The 16740-nt window shown below is 38.1% G+C and overlaps 1 protein-coding gene and 1 long non-coding RNA gene across 4 annotated transcripts in view; one reads left to right on the top strand and one right to left on the bottom strand.

The window, feature by feature from the left end:
• ecel1 (endothelin converting enzyme-like 1) overlaps window positions 1-13546 on the top strand; it is a 49834-nt gene extending 36288 nt beyond the window's left edge. For both annotated transcript variants that reach the window (XM_077566351.1, XM_077566352.1), the window contains exons 12-18: window positions 3554-3605; window positions 7293-7360; window positions 7960-8084; window positions 10596-10661; window positions 11943-12038; window positions 12131-12207; window positions 12321-13546. In XM_077566351.1, coding sequence (XP_077422477.1) covers window positions 3554-3605; window positions 7293-7360; window positions 7960-8084; window positions 10596-10661; window positions 11943-12038; window positions 12131-12207; window positions 12321-12420 — 584 coding nt within the window. In that variant the 3' untranslated portion in view covers window positions 12421-13546. The remainder of the gene's footprint in view (window positions 1-3553; window positions 3606-7292; window positions 7361-7959; window positions 8085-10595; window positions 10662-11942; window positions 12039-12130; window positions 12208-12320) is intronic.
• Window positions 13547-14821: 1275 nt separating this feature from the next.
• On the bottom strand, window positions 14822-16571 carry LOC144052367 (uncharacterized). Of its 2 annotated transcripts, XR_013294209.1 has the most exons (4): window positions 16421-16571; window positions 16083-16159; window positions 15392-15535; window positions 14822-15308 (listed from the first exon to the last, which is right to left on the bottom strand). It is a non-coding gene; the product is annotated as an uncharacterized LOC144052367 (long non-coding RNA). The 2 variants fall into 2 exon arrangements; XR_013294208.1 differs by having other exon boundaries at window positions 16083-16522.
• Between the last annotated feature and the right edge of the window lie 169 nt (window positions 16572-16740).

Here is a 16740-nt window from a genome sequence, read left to right as displayed (position 1 = left end):
CGTCTCACATAGAAAAGTTGAGAGTTAGAATTTGGGCTCCAGAGCTTGCCTGAAGATGCTTGGTAAATTGTCAAAAATTTATTCAAAATTGTCCAAATGTGAGTGTATATAATTGTTTGTCAATACTGTATATGACTGGTGACCAGTGCAGGGTGTTAACCACCTTATGCCCAAAGTCAGCTGGGATAGGGTTCAGCTCACCCGTGACCCAAATAACGATATGGTATATAAAATGAATGACCAGATGGAGTTCTTCCACTTCATCGTTCAGGTAAAGTGAGCTTGTGACTCTCCCAGCTGACATTGGTTGAAAGGCAGACGACATCCTGCATTGATCGACACTTAATCACACACAGATCCCTCTAAATTGGCCACCTAGAGCTGCAACAGAAGGTTTATCCACCTTTGCCTGAATCCAACAAAAGTGGGATTTTGTTGGCTATCACACAGCAGCTTGGCATCTTGAAGCAGACCTTTATGTGATGACGTCAGCATCAGCGTTATGATGTCTGAAATTCAGCGATGGGAGTAACAAACCTTTGCACCGACCTTCATTCATCACGGAATTTAAGAATTCTATTGTTTGTAGGTCATATTGTTAACAGTGGTTACCTTATTTTTGCCAGGTATATGGCAGTTAAGAAATTTTAAATCATACTTTAAATTTGCATATTGCATTAACGGTGTTGGGAACAGTTTGACGTTGGGACAAATCATTTCCACTACGCCCTTTTGTAAATCTATATAAATTATAGATGACATATGAAGTACCATTGTCAGATCCCCACTCATCTCACGCTATTAAACTTTCCCCTAAAGTAGGGTACACTACACACATTGATCTTAACCATCTTAACCAATTTTTTGAATGCGAGCGAACCCATTCATAATGTGGAACGAGCCGGCACGTGTGCACTTATAGTGTGCAGTGTGCTCGAGGTGACAAAAATAGCACGCCACACACAAAATGATGTTTGTTATAGTACCACAATTGACCTGTGAGGACAGCATGGTGCCACATGGCATCCAGACTTCCAGAACATTCAAAGAGGAAAGTACTGGTCGAAGAAGAAATGGAAGATGCTTACTCATCTTATCTGGTGATTACGTTGCATTAGCTAATATGGTCTTGGTCTATTTTTTTTCTTTCTTTTTTTTAATCGTGATGAATGACTTTGAAGAAAAGTTATGCTAACACTTAACACAACCAGCTAGATTTGTGTCCAGCAGCAACTTGAGCTTCAGGTCACATTCTAATTAGCTATAGTTCAATTTCATATCACCATGACAGTCTGCGGTAGATTTTGACCACACACACGCCTTACGGATTTGCAAAATATTGAATGTGCATGTATGTACCTCACTTTAATGACCAACAAGCAGTAACACATTTTCAATTAACAAATAGCCTCGCTCCGTCACCCCTTCCTTACTCTTGTCGCTCACTAGGAGGCAACACCTTCTTTGCGGCATGCCAGAATCCCTTGCTGAAAAGAAATCAATGCTTTTCTCGTAAGCTGATGTAAATGGTGGGGGTTGTTTAGAACAGTCCTGTCCCACACACATTTCTCTCATTTTGGGTGCAGCTACTTCAGCCAATTTCATTTCCTACTCCCTTGATTAGTAGCAATTACAATTACCGACACTGCTGCTGTTTCGCCACTTTTTGTCACAATACAAACATATGCAAGTTACCAAACCCGCTGATGGTCTTCACATGGTTAGCACGTCTACCTTACAATTCTGAGGTTTGGGGTTAGAAATTTGGTCTTACTGTATGGAGTTGGCATGTTCTCCCTGTGCTAGGGTGGATTTTGTTGATTTGAGGACTCTTATTGTTTCTATTGCCAATCATTGTGAATATGATGGTGAATGGTTATGTACAATTTGTGCCTTGCACTAGTCAGGGGACCAGTCCTGTGTGTACATAACCTATAGTTAATATTTGCCTCCGTCTGCTTTGCTCTCACTAGCTTTTGTCTGCTTCTCCCTCTAGCCGTTCCAGCAAGTTCTTGCTATCCGCTCCTGCTCGCGCCTGATCGCTGGGCTCCTCGCTCGCTCGCTTGCTAGTCCTCGCTCACCGGCTCACTCACTCCAAATAATAATTTGTATTAATTGGTGGCTGGCCTGCGAAGTGTGATCTCCCTGAGTTTAAGGCATCATTCATGCTTCAAAATCGTTGCATTCTATTAGTTCACACAAAATGGCACTAAATAATAAACACTGTCCCTTTAATACATTTGAATTAATAAATAAAAATGTTGATATCAAAAAATAATCAAATTGTTCATTCAATATATTATTTTTAATATCCATCCATTTTCTGAACCGCTTATCCTCACTAGGGTCGCGGGCATGCTGGAGCCTATCCCAGCTTTCAATGGGCAGTAGGTGGAGTACACCCTGAACTGGTCACCATATTTCTCCAAAAATGTTTTTAAAAGTAACAAGCTTTTCTGTTCTGAACTAATGCAAGTGAGTTTTGTCTCTATCAAATACTGTGCTGTGATTCAATAATCAAGCAAATAATTCAACAGCTGATTAAAAAAAAATATGTAGTTTGATGTCATTTGTGTTTATACTATGTCATTAGGGACATAATTGAGGAACAGCTTTCACACACTACTGAAATCCTCTTATAAACATACTGATTTTGTTGTTGTTGCTCAAATGTTTATAAAATGCACTCATATGCATGACTGAAACACACAAGCACTACTCAAACATTCACTTATGCACTACAGAAACACTCCCACACCACTACTAAAAGGCTTTTATACATACTACTGGAATCCTCATATGCATCACGTGCACTTCTAAAATGCTCTCACACACTAGTGAAACGCTCTTATAAACTCTATTGATTTTTATTTATTTTTTTGCTCACATGCTTATAAAATGCGCTGGTACACAACACTTAAATGCTCTCACACACTACTGAAGCACTCTCCTGTATAATACTGAAACGCTCTCACAAACGCACTCACACATCGACGTTGCTCACGTCACGGAGCATATTGTAAGCTGCCTGTTCTCAGGAGACCGTGTGCAAGAAATGACATATGATTAAAACTCTTAGTTTGCATATAAAAACACACTGGCCACTTAATTAGGTACACTGGCGCCAAATTGTGTGTTTTGCAGGCAAAATAATATGTCGCGCCGCTCTGTAACTGAAACATGCGGGGGTGAAGCTATGGCTACCTTGGCACATGCCTTTTTGCCCCCTGATGTTCAAAGTGCCCCATTTTGACTTAGCTTGTTTTGTTCAACCAGCAATCAAGTTACATTTCCAGGAAGATGCTGCTCATTGCAATTGTTGTAACCTGTCAAGTTTAGTTTACACTAATTGATTGACTAATTGAACATTCAAATCTATACTTTGGTTTTATGTACTTTACCACCAAATTGGACACATTTGAACTATGAACATAATGACAGTTATTTGTGTTTGCAAAGACTTAATAGTGGTGTGCTCATTTTCTGCATCTACCATACAGTAGCGTATGTTTAGAGAGTGCTTTAATTATGTTGTGTCTGTATTGTTTTTCAGTTTTCCCAGCCGGCATCCTACAACCCACATTGTACAACCCTGAATTCCCACAGTAAGTGTCTGACCTGTGTTTCTTCCATCTCACAGGTACAATACGATCACCAGTGCCTCAAAAACAAAGGTCATTAAAGTCTCCGTTATTCTGGCACGCCGCTCCTCCCAAAAAGCCCAGCGTCCCTGATTTCATCAATTTAACGTGCCACAAAGAGCTCAATTAGCGAACAAGGTCCCACTAATGGAACAGGTTTCATTGCTAGGTCGCCTCCCTGAATTTGAGTTAAGTAATTGAACAGAATTTGACAGAGGAGAAGACTCCTCTTCATCAGAGTCTCATTTTATTTTATTTCTCTCCCGTTGCTCATCCTGGACTTTCAGATGAGCGCCCATAAATGAGAAGTGCAGTATGAACCAGGACAAACTAACTTTACATCTAACTTTAACTTGTCAATACATTTAAATCAGAATGCACATCACTGATTCTCTTATATGATATGAGATATTTCCCATTTTTATAGTCTTTGGTATGACCCGGCCGGGGATTGAACCCACGACCTCCCAGTCTCAGGGTGGACACTCTACCCCAAGGCCTTTAAACTGTTTTACTGGATTTTGACTGATTTTGCGAGGCCCACAGAATATTGTGTTCTATTGCTATAAAAACATGGAACTTACCAAAAGAAAGATTAGAATCTCTTCTTTCATCTGGAAAAAAAGCATATTTGTATCTGTTTCCATTTTGCATCGATTAACATTAGAATATAGCTAAATTTCATCATTATTTACAAACCTGTTTAAAACAATGGGGAAAAATAGCTTTTTGCAATATGGCCCTGGTTGATCTCTACTCTGCTGCCACCTGCTGGACGTTTTTTGTAATATACTATCATTGCTTTAAGCGACCTCTTCAGATCATAAGTGTCAAACTCCGGTCCTGGAGGGCCGTAGTCCTGCAGGTTTTGGATGTTTCCGTTCTCCAACACAACTGATATATGATTAGCTCATCAGCAAGCTCCGCATAAGCCTGATAACAATCCTGCTGATTGGAATCAGCTTGTGTTGGAAGAGGGAAGCCTCCAAAACCTGCAGGATTGCGGCCCTCGAGGACCGGAGTTTGACATCTATGTTCTAGAGGCACTCAATAAAAAAAATCATTTTGACGATACATAAGATATTTCAGTTTCAGGAACAACAATGTTTTCCTCCACATTCTGTTATCTGTATCAAGTCTTATTTTTGAACACATTAATGATTAACTAATATCTGTTTTAAAAGTTGTCATCTTATTACAGATTACTCTTAATTTGGTTCTATATGTGGAGAGCTGCTCAAAGCAGGGGAGGATCTAGCCTAGCCTACAGGGCTGTGGACCACCCCAAATTCTGAAAAAATCCCAAACGGTTTGCCTTATCACCTTGAATACGTGTTAAATAAATAAATAAATAAATAAACAAAAATTCTGAAATAACTATAATACATGATTGCTTGACCTATTGGTTTTAGCGTGTTTCATAAAGTTGGAAAATGTCAAAGTGGTCCTTTCATCCTATAATTTTTTGCTTGCGGCCCTCGAAGGAAAAAGTTTGGACACCCCTGTTAAATTGTGTTTCAGATCCAGATATTTTGTGTGTTACATTTTTTTCCTTTATGCTTGCTAGGTCATCAGATCATAGGCTGCATCAAAGCCTTCTGTAGCATTAAAAAAAAAATAATAATAAATAAATAATAATAATAAATCGTGCAAATAGTGTATGGTCCCCAAAAACGTATTTAAAATAGAACGTTTTATACGTTTTTGTGAGCAAATGAGTTAAAATGTTAGTACAGTATACGAATAAAATTTCTGGTGTTGCGTCAAAATGCTGAAACTTCACGTTTTTCTTATTAGGTATTACGTACAGTCTCTGTTATCTACCTGTGCTTGTCTATGCTGCCGCTATGTTCCATTCTAGTGATTTAGGAACAAAACATCCATTTTGAACTCTATTGAGCAAAAAAGGCATTACAAAGTAAAGCAACAGAGCAGAGATTGCAACTGAAATGACATTAACTTCTCAAATTTGCACAATTAATTGTCTGTCATATAGTACTCATCTTCATCAAGCGACAACTTCATTTACAAACCGTTCTGGCATGAATTCAAGTCAGGGAGCTTGTTTTGGTGAGTGCTTTTCAAAAGTGATGCAAATAACTTTGTTAAAGATAGAAGAACAAATACACATTTATAATATTCCACCCCTCTGTAAGACAAACTCTGCTCAAAATGATTTGAATGCAAGTGCAACTATTTAGCGGAGTCCAAATTGCAGCACCTTCTTTATTTATATAAATCACACACTCACAAATTAGATCATTAGAGCAAACAGTTTGTGTGCTAAACATTAACGTATACTTTTATGTCTTCATTAGTGGAGCTGGCCACTAATTCCACTACCTGCTGCCATGCATGCTGATAAATATTAATTAATGCTTGTGTATGGACCTGTCCCCCTTTCAGCAGTCCAAAATTCCCAAACACGCACACACGCACGCACACACACCTCACTATCGCATCCAGTAATTGAAGCTTCAATCAGCCAGTTAGTTTTAGCGAGGGAGTCCGGCTCATTGCGAGGTAGCGTATCGACTAACTGTCAGAAAGTCATTTTCAGACGTAGCCATGTGAATAGCCCCGAGTTTGCCCTCCAATTGGACTCCCATCTTTGCATGAGCTGCAAAGACAGCCGGCTTCCTGTTAGGGTCAGCGCGTGGCCAGAGGTGCGTGTGTGTATTAAAGGTGAGATGTGAGGTGTTGAATTTTTCAAGATGAATGATATGTCCGCTGACATTCTCTGCTGCAGTTGGTAAAACAGATAAAGTGGTAAGCACTATGTTGTATAGAAAATTGTATGTTTGTCCAGTCCATTAGCGTGTGTACCTGCATGAGTGGGCCCAGTGCGCATTCCCATTAAAAGGCAGACAGGCGTGGGCTATGGTTTGCCGTGACGGCAGCAACCCCCACCAACAACAAGGAATTTTTACTAGGTGGGACCTACAAATGTATAAAGTTATAATAGTAACTTGGAAAATGTTGTAGAATTACAACTAAATTATCCTATCCACATAAATCTATTTTCAGTCTATCAGTTCTAATACCTCTGCTCCCCTACCATCTCAGTCAGTGTGTCCAAACTATGGCCCAGGGCCATTTGTAGCCCACCGCCCATTTTCTAGAGGTTCATGTTGGCACTCAATAAAAAAATCAATTTGACGATACATAAGATATTTCAGTTTCAGAAACAACAATGTTTTGCTCCACATTCTGTTGTCTGTATCATGTCTTATTTTTGAACACATTAATGATTAACTAATATCTGTTTTAAAAGTTGTCATCTTATTACAGATTACTCTTAATTTGGTTCTATATGTGGAGAGCTGCTCAAAGCAGGGGAGGATCTAGCCTAGTGGGCTACAGGGCTGTGGACCACCCCAAATTCTGAAAAAAATCCCAAACGGTTTGCCTTATCACCTTGAATGCGTGTTAAATAAATAAATAAACAAAAATTCTGAAATAACTATAATACATGATTGCTTGACCTATTGGTTTTAGCGTGTTACATAAAGTTGTAAAATGTCAAAGTGGTCCTTTCATCCTATAATTTTTTGCTTGCGGCCCTCGAAGGAAAAAGTTTGGACACCCCTGTTAAATTGTGTTTCAGATCCAGATATTTTGTGTTACAGTTTTTTCCTTTATGCTTGCTAGGTCTTTGAACTATGGGGGAATAGGAGCAATCATCGGCCATGAACTGACTCATGGATATGATGACTGGGGTAAGGAAATTTTTCTTTACATGCAATATTCCAAAAACTAGTTGTAATGTTAAAGTACACAGGAAATTCTATAGAGTCATTTTTTACTCTATTTAAAGTGGGACAAAATAGACTTCGTTTTAGAGTATTATTTACACTTGTAAGAGAGTAAAATAAAGAATAGGAAAAACTCAATAAAAGCCACTTAAGGGTTGAGGAACAAACTCACAACTTTTAGCTTGGGAGATAGTCGATCTACTTCCTGAGCCACGCAACTCCTGCTGTGTGTTAGTATATCACTCGTGTCAGCTGGAATCTTCCTAAATCCGGCCTCCTCTTGGAGATAAGCAAACAGTAGGAGGGGCATAGCTCAGGTGGTACTGTGGCAGTTTACCAAACTGAAGGTCGTGAGTTTGTTCCTTAACCCTTGAGTGACTTTTCCCCCCCTCAATTCTTTATTTTACTCTCTTCTCTTCTATTTGCTCCCACTCCAAATAGAGTCAAATTGACTCTATTTGGGCTTTTAACACAGAAATATCCATTTACTGTTTGAATTATGTTGGGCGTATCTATCATTCGCATTGTTGAATGCCTTTTCAACAATGATTCCCATACGTTAGGGGGACAGTATGATCGCCATGGCAACCTCCTGCAGTGGTGGACTGAAGACAGCTACAGAAAGTTCCAGAAGAAAGCTGAATGCATTGTTAAGCTCTACGATAATTTCACAGTTTACAATCAGAGGGTGAGTCTTAACTATTTTTTATGTGGCCTTTAGGTCTTCTAATGGATTTTCACTTGGTTGATTTTGACACGGATTGGTTTATTAGAAACATCACACATGCAATTATGATTAGCAGACGTGCATGTGGGTAATTTTATAATCGGGGCTTTCATAACATAGTAAGATAGAATGCTTTGTAATTTTAAAAATATAGAAAAACAACAACAACAACAATGAACTTTACCTTATATTAGCTTACATTTTTTCATAATATTCTTTTGTTTTTCTTGCTACAGTGTGGAATTGATTGACGCATAATTAAAAGCTTTGAAAATCAATGTTTCAGTTAGTCAAAATTGAAATACAGGATAATCTTCTATTTTGGGTTTATTTTTTCATATCCAACTTCAGGGGAGTCAGTATCTCACCAGTCAAGAACCTCGCCATACGTCACTGCTGACATTCACCTTTTGAAGTTATCATTGGACATTTCTGGTGACACCACATTTCAAAACTAAAATCACTACAAAGAAAGCTGCAGCAATTGTCAAAATATGGTTAAAGTTTTCCTATTTCACGGTGCTATGTAACATGTCTTTGGAAATTAAATCAATCAATCAAACATGTTTATTTTTCAATTATATGCTAGTGTGTATTTTTTTTAAAATACTTTATTAAAAGAAATATCCACAAAGCAGCGAGGTTGCAGTAATATGTACTTTGCTGTATAATGAAGCAATGACAGATCATATTTGTCATGCACTACTGTCAGGTTAAAATGACAGCTTTAACAACTATCAACAACAAAAAATGGTTTGGTTTTAGAGGGGAGGTTGGGAGAATGAGGTGGATTGCAAACTTCCCCTTTAAGTACAAGCGTGGTAGAGGAGAAAGGGCCAGGTGATATTACGCCCATGGATGTGTTTTATCAGATGCATGAAAGTTTGAAAAATTGACTGTTCTTTATTTTCTATTTGTCTTTAAAAAGCTGATTAGCAGATAAAGAATATCCTGGTCCATGAGCTTGCATCTTAGCCAGAACTCTCTACTATGTCCTACACTGTCTTTTCCAATTTCTTACTCATCTGTCTTAAAGTGCTTTTTGTTGTTTCTGCTCTACTTTATTTTCCAAAGGGGGGAGGGAAGAACTAATTGGTCAATAAAAGAAAGCAAGTTGTTTTTTGTTGTTGTTGTTTTACACACAATCATGATGATGCAGAAATTATTTTTTGTAATGTCAAAGCAAGTGGATCCAAATGCACATACAGTAGAACCTCCTATAAATTTATGTTCTTGTGGTATATGATATAAATACATTTTATAAAGAGTGTAATATTATACCATATTGTTCCAGTATATACTACAGTATAGTATATACTATAGCTTACTTGTTGGCATCAACCTTTATCAACAATATGGGCAATGATGGAGTTTTCTCCAACCACCTTGGATTATCTCTTACAGTGCACACGAGCCTACTGCTGATGTCAAACTTTTAATGAGAGTCAATGGGCAAAAATTTTTTTTTACTCCCCACAGCGACCTTTGCATAAATAAAACAGTCTGTCAGTTAGACACCTGCCCACATGCTATGTGTTCTAAAATAAACAAACATATTTTTAAATATTTTTGATTTTACGGTCAGTATTTCAATTGATTTGTCTTTACGGAAAGTATTATGGTGACGACCATGCACAATAGAGTGGTATGCTAGCGCCCTCTATTGACCAGCCGACGCTGTGTACAGGCAATGAGTAAAGTAATATTTCAACATTTTGAAAGGTAGAAGACAAACACGCAATTGTTATTTTTTATTATTTTGAGTAGGATCAGAGACTGTCTCCAAACAATCTGAAGACCTGTTTTGATGTGTTCTTTTAGACCATAAAGTAGTTGACACCGAATCAACAGTGCTGCTTGTTTCGGCCAAGTAGTACACACAAAATGCCTCATTTGATTCGAAGACACAATTAAGCTGCTTTTCCCAGTTATCCGCCTCATTATGGTTGTAACTGCATATTGCCTCATTTCCAAATTACCACTGGCCATTCATTGGTTGAGCAGAGCCATCATCGTTGTGTATTTACTGAGTTTTCATCAATTTAGCATGAAGATTTCAGGATGGGATTTAAAGTGGCTAGTGACATAAGAGCGATTTCCTGCAAAGAACTGAAGTAGTCCTCTTTTATAGAGGAAAGTCAACCGCCCTAAACTATAGCAGGAAGGTCTCAGGATAACTATGACTCACTGAGTAGGGACTCCATTCAACCATCAGCTCCAGGCAATTGACCAGAATTCTTCCATTCCTATTTTATACAACTTTACTCCCTACTTCATATCTATATTAGGCTAATTAGAGTTCAAATGTGTGTTTGTTAAGTATTCAGCATCTGAATGAGCGCAGTTTACTTTCCTTCCATTACCATTGTGTGCCCTCTAGGTATCATTGAGAACAAAACATTTTATTGCAGCCTGTTTTGCATTTTGAGTTAAGGTTTTAGAATGTAATAAGAATGTGTTTTCTGTATCTAGGTTAATGGCCGATTGACACTGGGAGAGAATATAGCAGACATGGGAGGACTCAAGCTGTCATACTATGTGAGTACTATTAGTTAATGCTCAGGCTGCTGAATCTGGTTTAGTATAAAGCAACATCATCCAACCACCACCAAGTTGTACCAATAAAATATTTACATTGTGTAATCTAATTATACTTTCCCTGAGTTGACACCTTATTTCAGTGGAGGTTTTTTGTTTAGATTTATGTCTCAATGGTCCTATTGGACCAAAGGTGGCTGTGGCTTTATTGTCGAGTTCAGTGGTGCCTCATGTGTGATAGGCCTTACATGAGATCTTTGATTCCCAGCATTATTGTGTGCCATGAGAGGTCATCAGGTGTGCTGCAGAAAATTATCAATTTTCACCTAATTGGTCCAAAAAATCTTTATTTACTAAAAAATAATGTATCTTTATTTATCTATCCATGCCAGTGATTAATAGTGACAAGCAGAACATTTAAATTTTCTTCCAGGCATGGCAGAAGATTACAACATTAATAACGTACAACAGAGTAAGTCATGACATTTACATACTGGTAGTGAGTAAATAGAGATAAGATGATCATTATTTCAGAAGAGTTTCTTAAATTTTTATCAACTTTTTGTTTAGTGGTGTGCCAAGAGATTTTTACCATGTAAAATACAGTTTGTGTCTTAGTGCAATGAAAATTGGGAACTACTGAATTAGATGACTGTTTACAGGGGAGTAGCAGACAGTGACTACTAGCCCAATGGGTTTTTTTTCAATTCACAGAGAAAATCTGTAAATGTTTTGTAATCTACTAATTTCATAATATGCTGTACATCGTAATCATTTTCAGGTTGTTTTTTGTAGTAGTCACAGAATAGTTTAAAATGTTTATCTGTTGAAGAGGTGCCATTTGGAAACTCAATTTGCTCATTTGGTTTACCTCAAGGATGAATTCTGAATGCCCTTTTGGGGAGACAAAATTAAAAACGTACTGTCATTATTGACTGAAAATGCCAAACTATTTAGTAATTGAAGTCATTGGTCCATTTTTTATGCCGCTTGTCCTCATTCAGGTTGTGGGTGAGCTGGAACCGAAGTGGGGTATTCCTGGACTGGTAGTCAGCCAATCACAGGGCAGCATAGAGTTATAGACAAACAACGACTCACATTCATGGACAAATTAGTCTTCAACTGTCTCATGTACATTTTGTTATATGTATGGGAGGAACTCGTGAGAGACAGGATTTGAAACCAGGAAGGCAGACTTTCTAACCTCGCACGCACTGTGCTGGCTGTGAATTTAAATGTCTCTCTTATTTTTGAATCCTAAGACACATTTACTCTGTCCAGGCATATCAAAAGTGGGTGAGAGAACATGGCCCAGAGAGACCTCTACCAGGACTCAAATATACACATGAGCAACTGTTCTTCATTGCCTTTGCACAGGTATCAAGACCTCTAAATTTCTCAAATTTCAAAATTAGGTGTCAGTTTGTATACTTACAGTTGCACTTTATTATTATCTTTCTTTATTTCAGAACTGGTGTATGAAAAGAAGATCTCAGTCGATCTACTTGCAGTTGTTAACGGATAAACATGCACCAGAGCACTACAGGTAAATTGAATGCCCCAAATACACACTTGGGTACATCAGATCCCTTGATATTCATGACTAGGTTGCGTATGTACACATCTGTTCTAATATAGTATGCTTTTGTCACCTTTTAGAGTGATTGGCAGCGTTTCCCAGTTCAATGAGTTTTCTCGCGTTTTCCATTGTCCGAAGGGAACCCCCATGAACCCTGCTGACAAATGTTCCGTATGGTGACCTCACTGGAAATGGACTTGCCCACATGCCCCGTCACCACTAATTCATCACGAGAAATCAGACCGCATTCATCCTACTGGAGGATAAAAGTGATTGAATTAGTGATGCTCATATAGTCATCAGCTGAAGAAATCTTTGTCTACTAACCAAACTCTCATCAATCATGCACATATCATTAACTATATATATATGTATATTTTTATATTTTAGATTTTTGTTCAAATCATCTATTTTTGTATTACAGTAAATATATGAGGCCCATAATGTATTTCATACACGAGTTGATTTGTTTGTTATTTGAGCAACACGTTTTCTCAATTTTCATCCTCTGACGCATCAACTGTAGAACATTTTTAGCATATCACAAGTGGTAGAAGTGTGATATCAATGCAGACTAGGGCAGGTTTCTTCTTAACTGCAATGACAGATTTTTTTTTTATTGCACTGGTACTCTCAGTTCCGTAGTACTGTATTTATGTTGGCTCTTGCTCTAGTGGTTTAGAGTGCAAAGCTCACCGTCATGACTGTTGTATCGTTTGCCTGCATCGTTCTCTTGTTTGAGTGTTTGTACTTTTCTAAGCTCCGCAGTGTTTTTTGGTAAAAGGTGGATTCATTTTTGACATTTTTTCTCAGGAAATGTAGCGCCAAAACTCAGTACCTGTACAACACTCATCTGATCACCAAATTAAGGGGCTGGTATTTGTCAAATAAATAAATAAATAAATAAATAAAACGTTCCTCACTGGACTTTTAACTTGGGCAGATAAGATCTTGTAGTTGAGACCTAGTAACCACCAGAGAAGCAGTCACTTAATATATTTACGGTCAAATCAGCCAATAAGAAAATACAACACTGGGGGAGATGACTCATGCATTTGTACTGTGTTATTTTCAAGAACATTTGTTTGTATACCAAATGTGAGTCAGGTGTTATTGTTGTGAACTTGGTTTTGACAAAAAGAGCATGTTCCCTCCCTTTGACACTGAACATCACAAAGCTCAAACAGACATACATGGATCACTCATAACTCGTGACTGTACAGCTGCTAGTTCACGTGATTGCTATCGCTTCCTCTCTATGGTCGCTGTTCAACATTTGAATAAATTCAAACAAATCCTTGTGTCACGTGAGTGTGACTTTGGATCATTGTCAGTGTGTTATCAGTGTGTGTGTGCCACAGGCTTGTTTCTCGACCAATGGCCCAGCTCAATCGCAACAACCGTACAGCTGATGGTGGACCTCGCTATCAGGTAGGCCTATAAGTGGACTTATGGAGTCTCCTCTAAAATAGACACTCCATGTATATTAACTCTTTCACTGCCATTGACAGCTATAGACGTGAAAAATTCATTTTAACTATTTTTTTTAGTTAAATTTTTTTTTTCTATTTTTGTTAACAAGAGCATAAAAACCTAGATTTTTTTTGTACATTTAGAACAAATATAAAATTTGTGAGTGAACTAGTGAAGTCATGCGATTAATTACGATTACAAATTTTAATTGCCTGATGCCCCTAATTTTTAATAATCTTTTCTTTTTTTAAATGTAAAAAAATATATATATATTTAATGGGGTTTTTTTTAAGATAAAAATATAAAAAATTAGGGGCGTCGAGCGATTACAATTTTTAAACGTAATTGATCGCATGACTTCACTGGTTAACTCCTGATTTAAATGTTTTTTTTTAAGAAAAAAATATTGAAATTAATCCAAAATTACATAATAAATAAATAAAATTAATCACAACTTTTATATCTGTTCTAATACAAAAAAAATATTTATTTTTTTTTGTTAACAAAAGTGGGAACAAAATGTCAAACTAATAGAAATAGTTCAAATGATATTTTTTTTACGTCTATAGCCGTCAATGGCAGTGAATGAGTTAATGAACCCAACATCCATAATGGGTTTTAAATGAACGATAGTGATTGTAGTAATCCAGGTGCTCACAATTTATTTTCAAACCCCCAAATAAAACACGTAAGCAGTGTATTTTGTAGCCCATACCGTAGGACCATCTAAACATGTGATGATAAATTCTTTTGAACTCGACTCCTCGGAGGGAAACATGGTCCAAAGACATTTTTGGCTTCTAAACTAACTGCTAGCAATGTCGCCAAAGCTCTGCTTTCTGAAATTAACCCACATTGTGCTATTAAAGCCAGGTTGTTCAGCGACAATGGCTCACATTCGGTTAATGAAGCAATCAGTCAGCTTAGCAATTATTTGGGCATTAATTTAAGAACTCACTGTGCCTACCACCCAGCTAGCGGGGAGGGCACTCAAAAGAGAGAATAGAATGGCAGACTCAAAAATTTGCAAAATGTTCAGAGGAAACAAAACTACCAGTGGAAAAAAAAGCTCTGAATGTAAAAATTCAAATGCACTAATGTAGCGTGGTACAGGATGCAGTTTGTCGCTACACATTTAATTTTTATGGGGTTTTATTTTGACTTTCTGGAAAACACAAAATATGATGCATTTAATTCACAGCGTTCGCATGCGCAGCTGTTTCCACATTCACATTGCGTGCAGCTCTTCTTTGCTTTAGAATGCGAAGCTCCCTTAAGGCCATGCGCACAAAATAGCGAACGCTGCCCTCTGCTGGTTGCCGTTAATAATTACAACCTCCTTATAGAATACAGTAGGACATTTTTTCAAATTTTCCTTAACTATTAAGCAATAACACAAGATGACCACCCACTGAACATAGACCGCACTATAAATTAACATAAAATACCTGTGGGAACAATATAATTCTCAATATAATCATTTTGAATATAGTTGTATACCACACTAACCTATCTTCTAAACTTCAGAAATCAGAAAGGTGGTAGCCCACACTTCTCCCAGGTCACTGTAGCAAGGTGCCGATGGCCAAGTCCAACTGAGATGACCAAGCATAACATGTGGATGGGGTGAAATAAGCGCCCGTCTTCCGACGTGTGATGTGCCAAGTCACCAACTCACCTCGACTAGAGAAGCCCCTCATGGAAAACGTCCCAGCAGATGACATCGTGCTCATCGCCTCATCTGTTTCACAGAATTTCACGCTGGTCCTTGGCAGGTGATTGAAGAGTGAACAAGGCAAGGCCAACACAATAAACCCCTGAGCTGTGAAATACAAAAATGTGCAAGACAATTGAATTCATTGGGAAACCTTGCCATGTGAACATAAAGCAGATTTTCTAAGAAACGTGTTATTATGATGTGACGTATTGTATTCTTTTGTGACTTCTTATTTCTATGGTCAGTGAATGATCAAAGGAGAGAAATGTAATGGAAAAATTGTAAAAACAAGACAACGTGATGTTTTTGTAACCTAACACTCATGAACATCTGTCCTTCAAAATGTGATAAGCACAACCTCCCCTTCGTCTGGGAGGGAGCAGGCGAGGTGATCGGCACAATAAAACTGTCTCCTATGCTCTGCAAAACTTCAAGATAGCTGCAGGTGCTCAGTGGGTTGATTTATTAGGTTTCCTGTTGAGTTCAATCTATGTTTGTCCTCTGATTGGTTTTTGGCCTTTATGAGGGAGTGTTGCCCCCTCTCAAGTCTAGATATAATTAAAGAAATACACTGCAAATGTGAGTCTGAAAGTAAGAAGACAATGGAGAGACATATGTGAAAAGCTATTATTTTGTGTCAATATTTAATTACCTCCTGGTTGCAGCTGCAGCTCAACTTGTCCAGCTACTGGAAGTTTGTGAAAGTCTCTCTTCTGTTTGTGGAGATCTCTTTTTTGATGAATACAAAATGTTTTTTAGCATTTAATCACAAAGTCAAATCTAACACGAAACTGAGGCAGTACTTGTAGTCGTAAACTTGCACTTGATTAGTTATTGATTGATTTTGTAAATTTACAGTGGGTGCAGTCATTCATCCACCCACTCTGTGGCGCTTATTCTCACTGGCTTTGGGTAAGAGGCGGAGCCGCGGAGTACACCCTGAACTGGTTGCCAGCCTCAATTAATGAAAAATAAGAATGTTTCCGATACCTCAGCAGTTGTATATTTTAAATAACCGCTAGATGGCAGACATCACTTAAGCAGAGGTGGGCAATCTCGGTCCTCGATGGCCAGAGTCCTGTAGGTTTTGGAGGTTTCTCACTTCCAACACAAGCTGATTCCAATCAACAGGATCGCTATCAGGCTTATGCAGAGCTTGCTAATGAGCTGATCATATATCAGCTGTGTTGGAGAAGGGCAACATGCAAAACCAGCAGGACTCCGGCCTTCGATGCCCACCTTTACTTAAGAGCAACGCCAACCCCAAGACTGTACTTCTCCACCCGTCCTATGACTTTTATGACTCTTGC

This window comes from Vanacampus margaritifer, chromosome 5 (genome assembly GCF_051991255.1).
Source record: "Vanacampus margaritifer isolate UIUO_Vmar chromosome 5, RoL_Vmar_1.0, whole genome shotgun sequence".
Taxonomy (NCBI): Eukaryota; Metazoa; Chordata; class Actinopteri; order Syngnathiformes; family Syngnathidae; genus Vanacampus; species Vanacampus margaritifer.
This window is presented reverse-complemented; position numbering and strand designations above follow the sequence as displayed.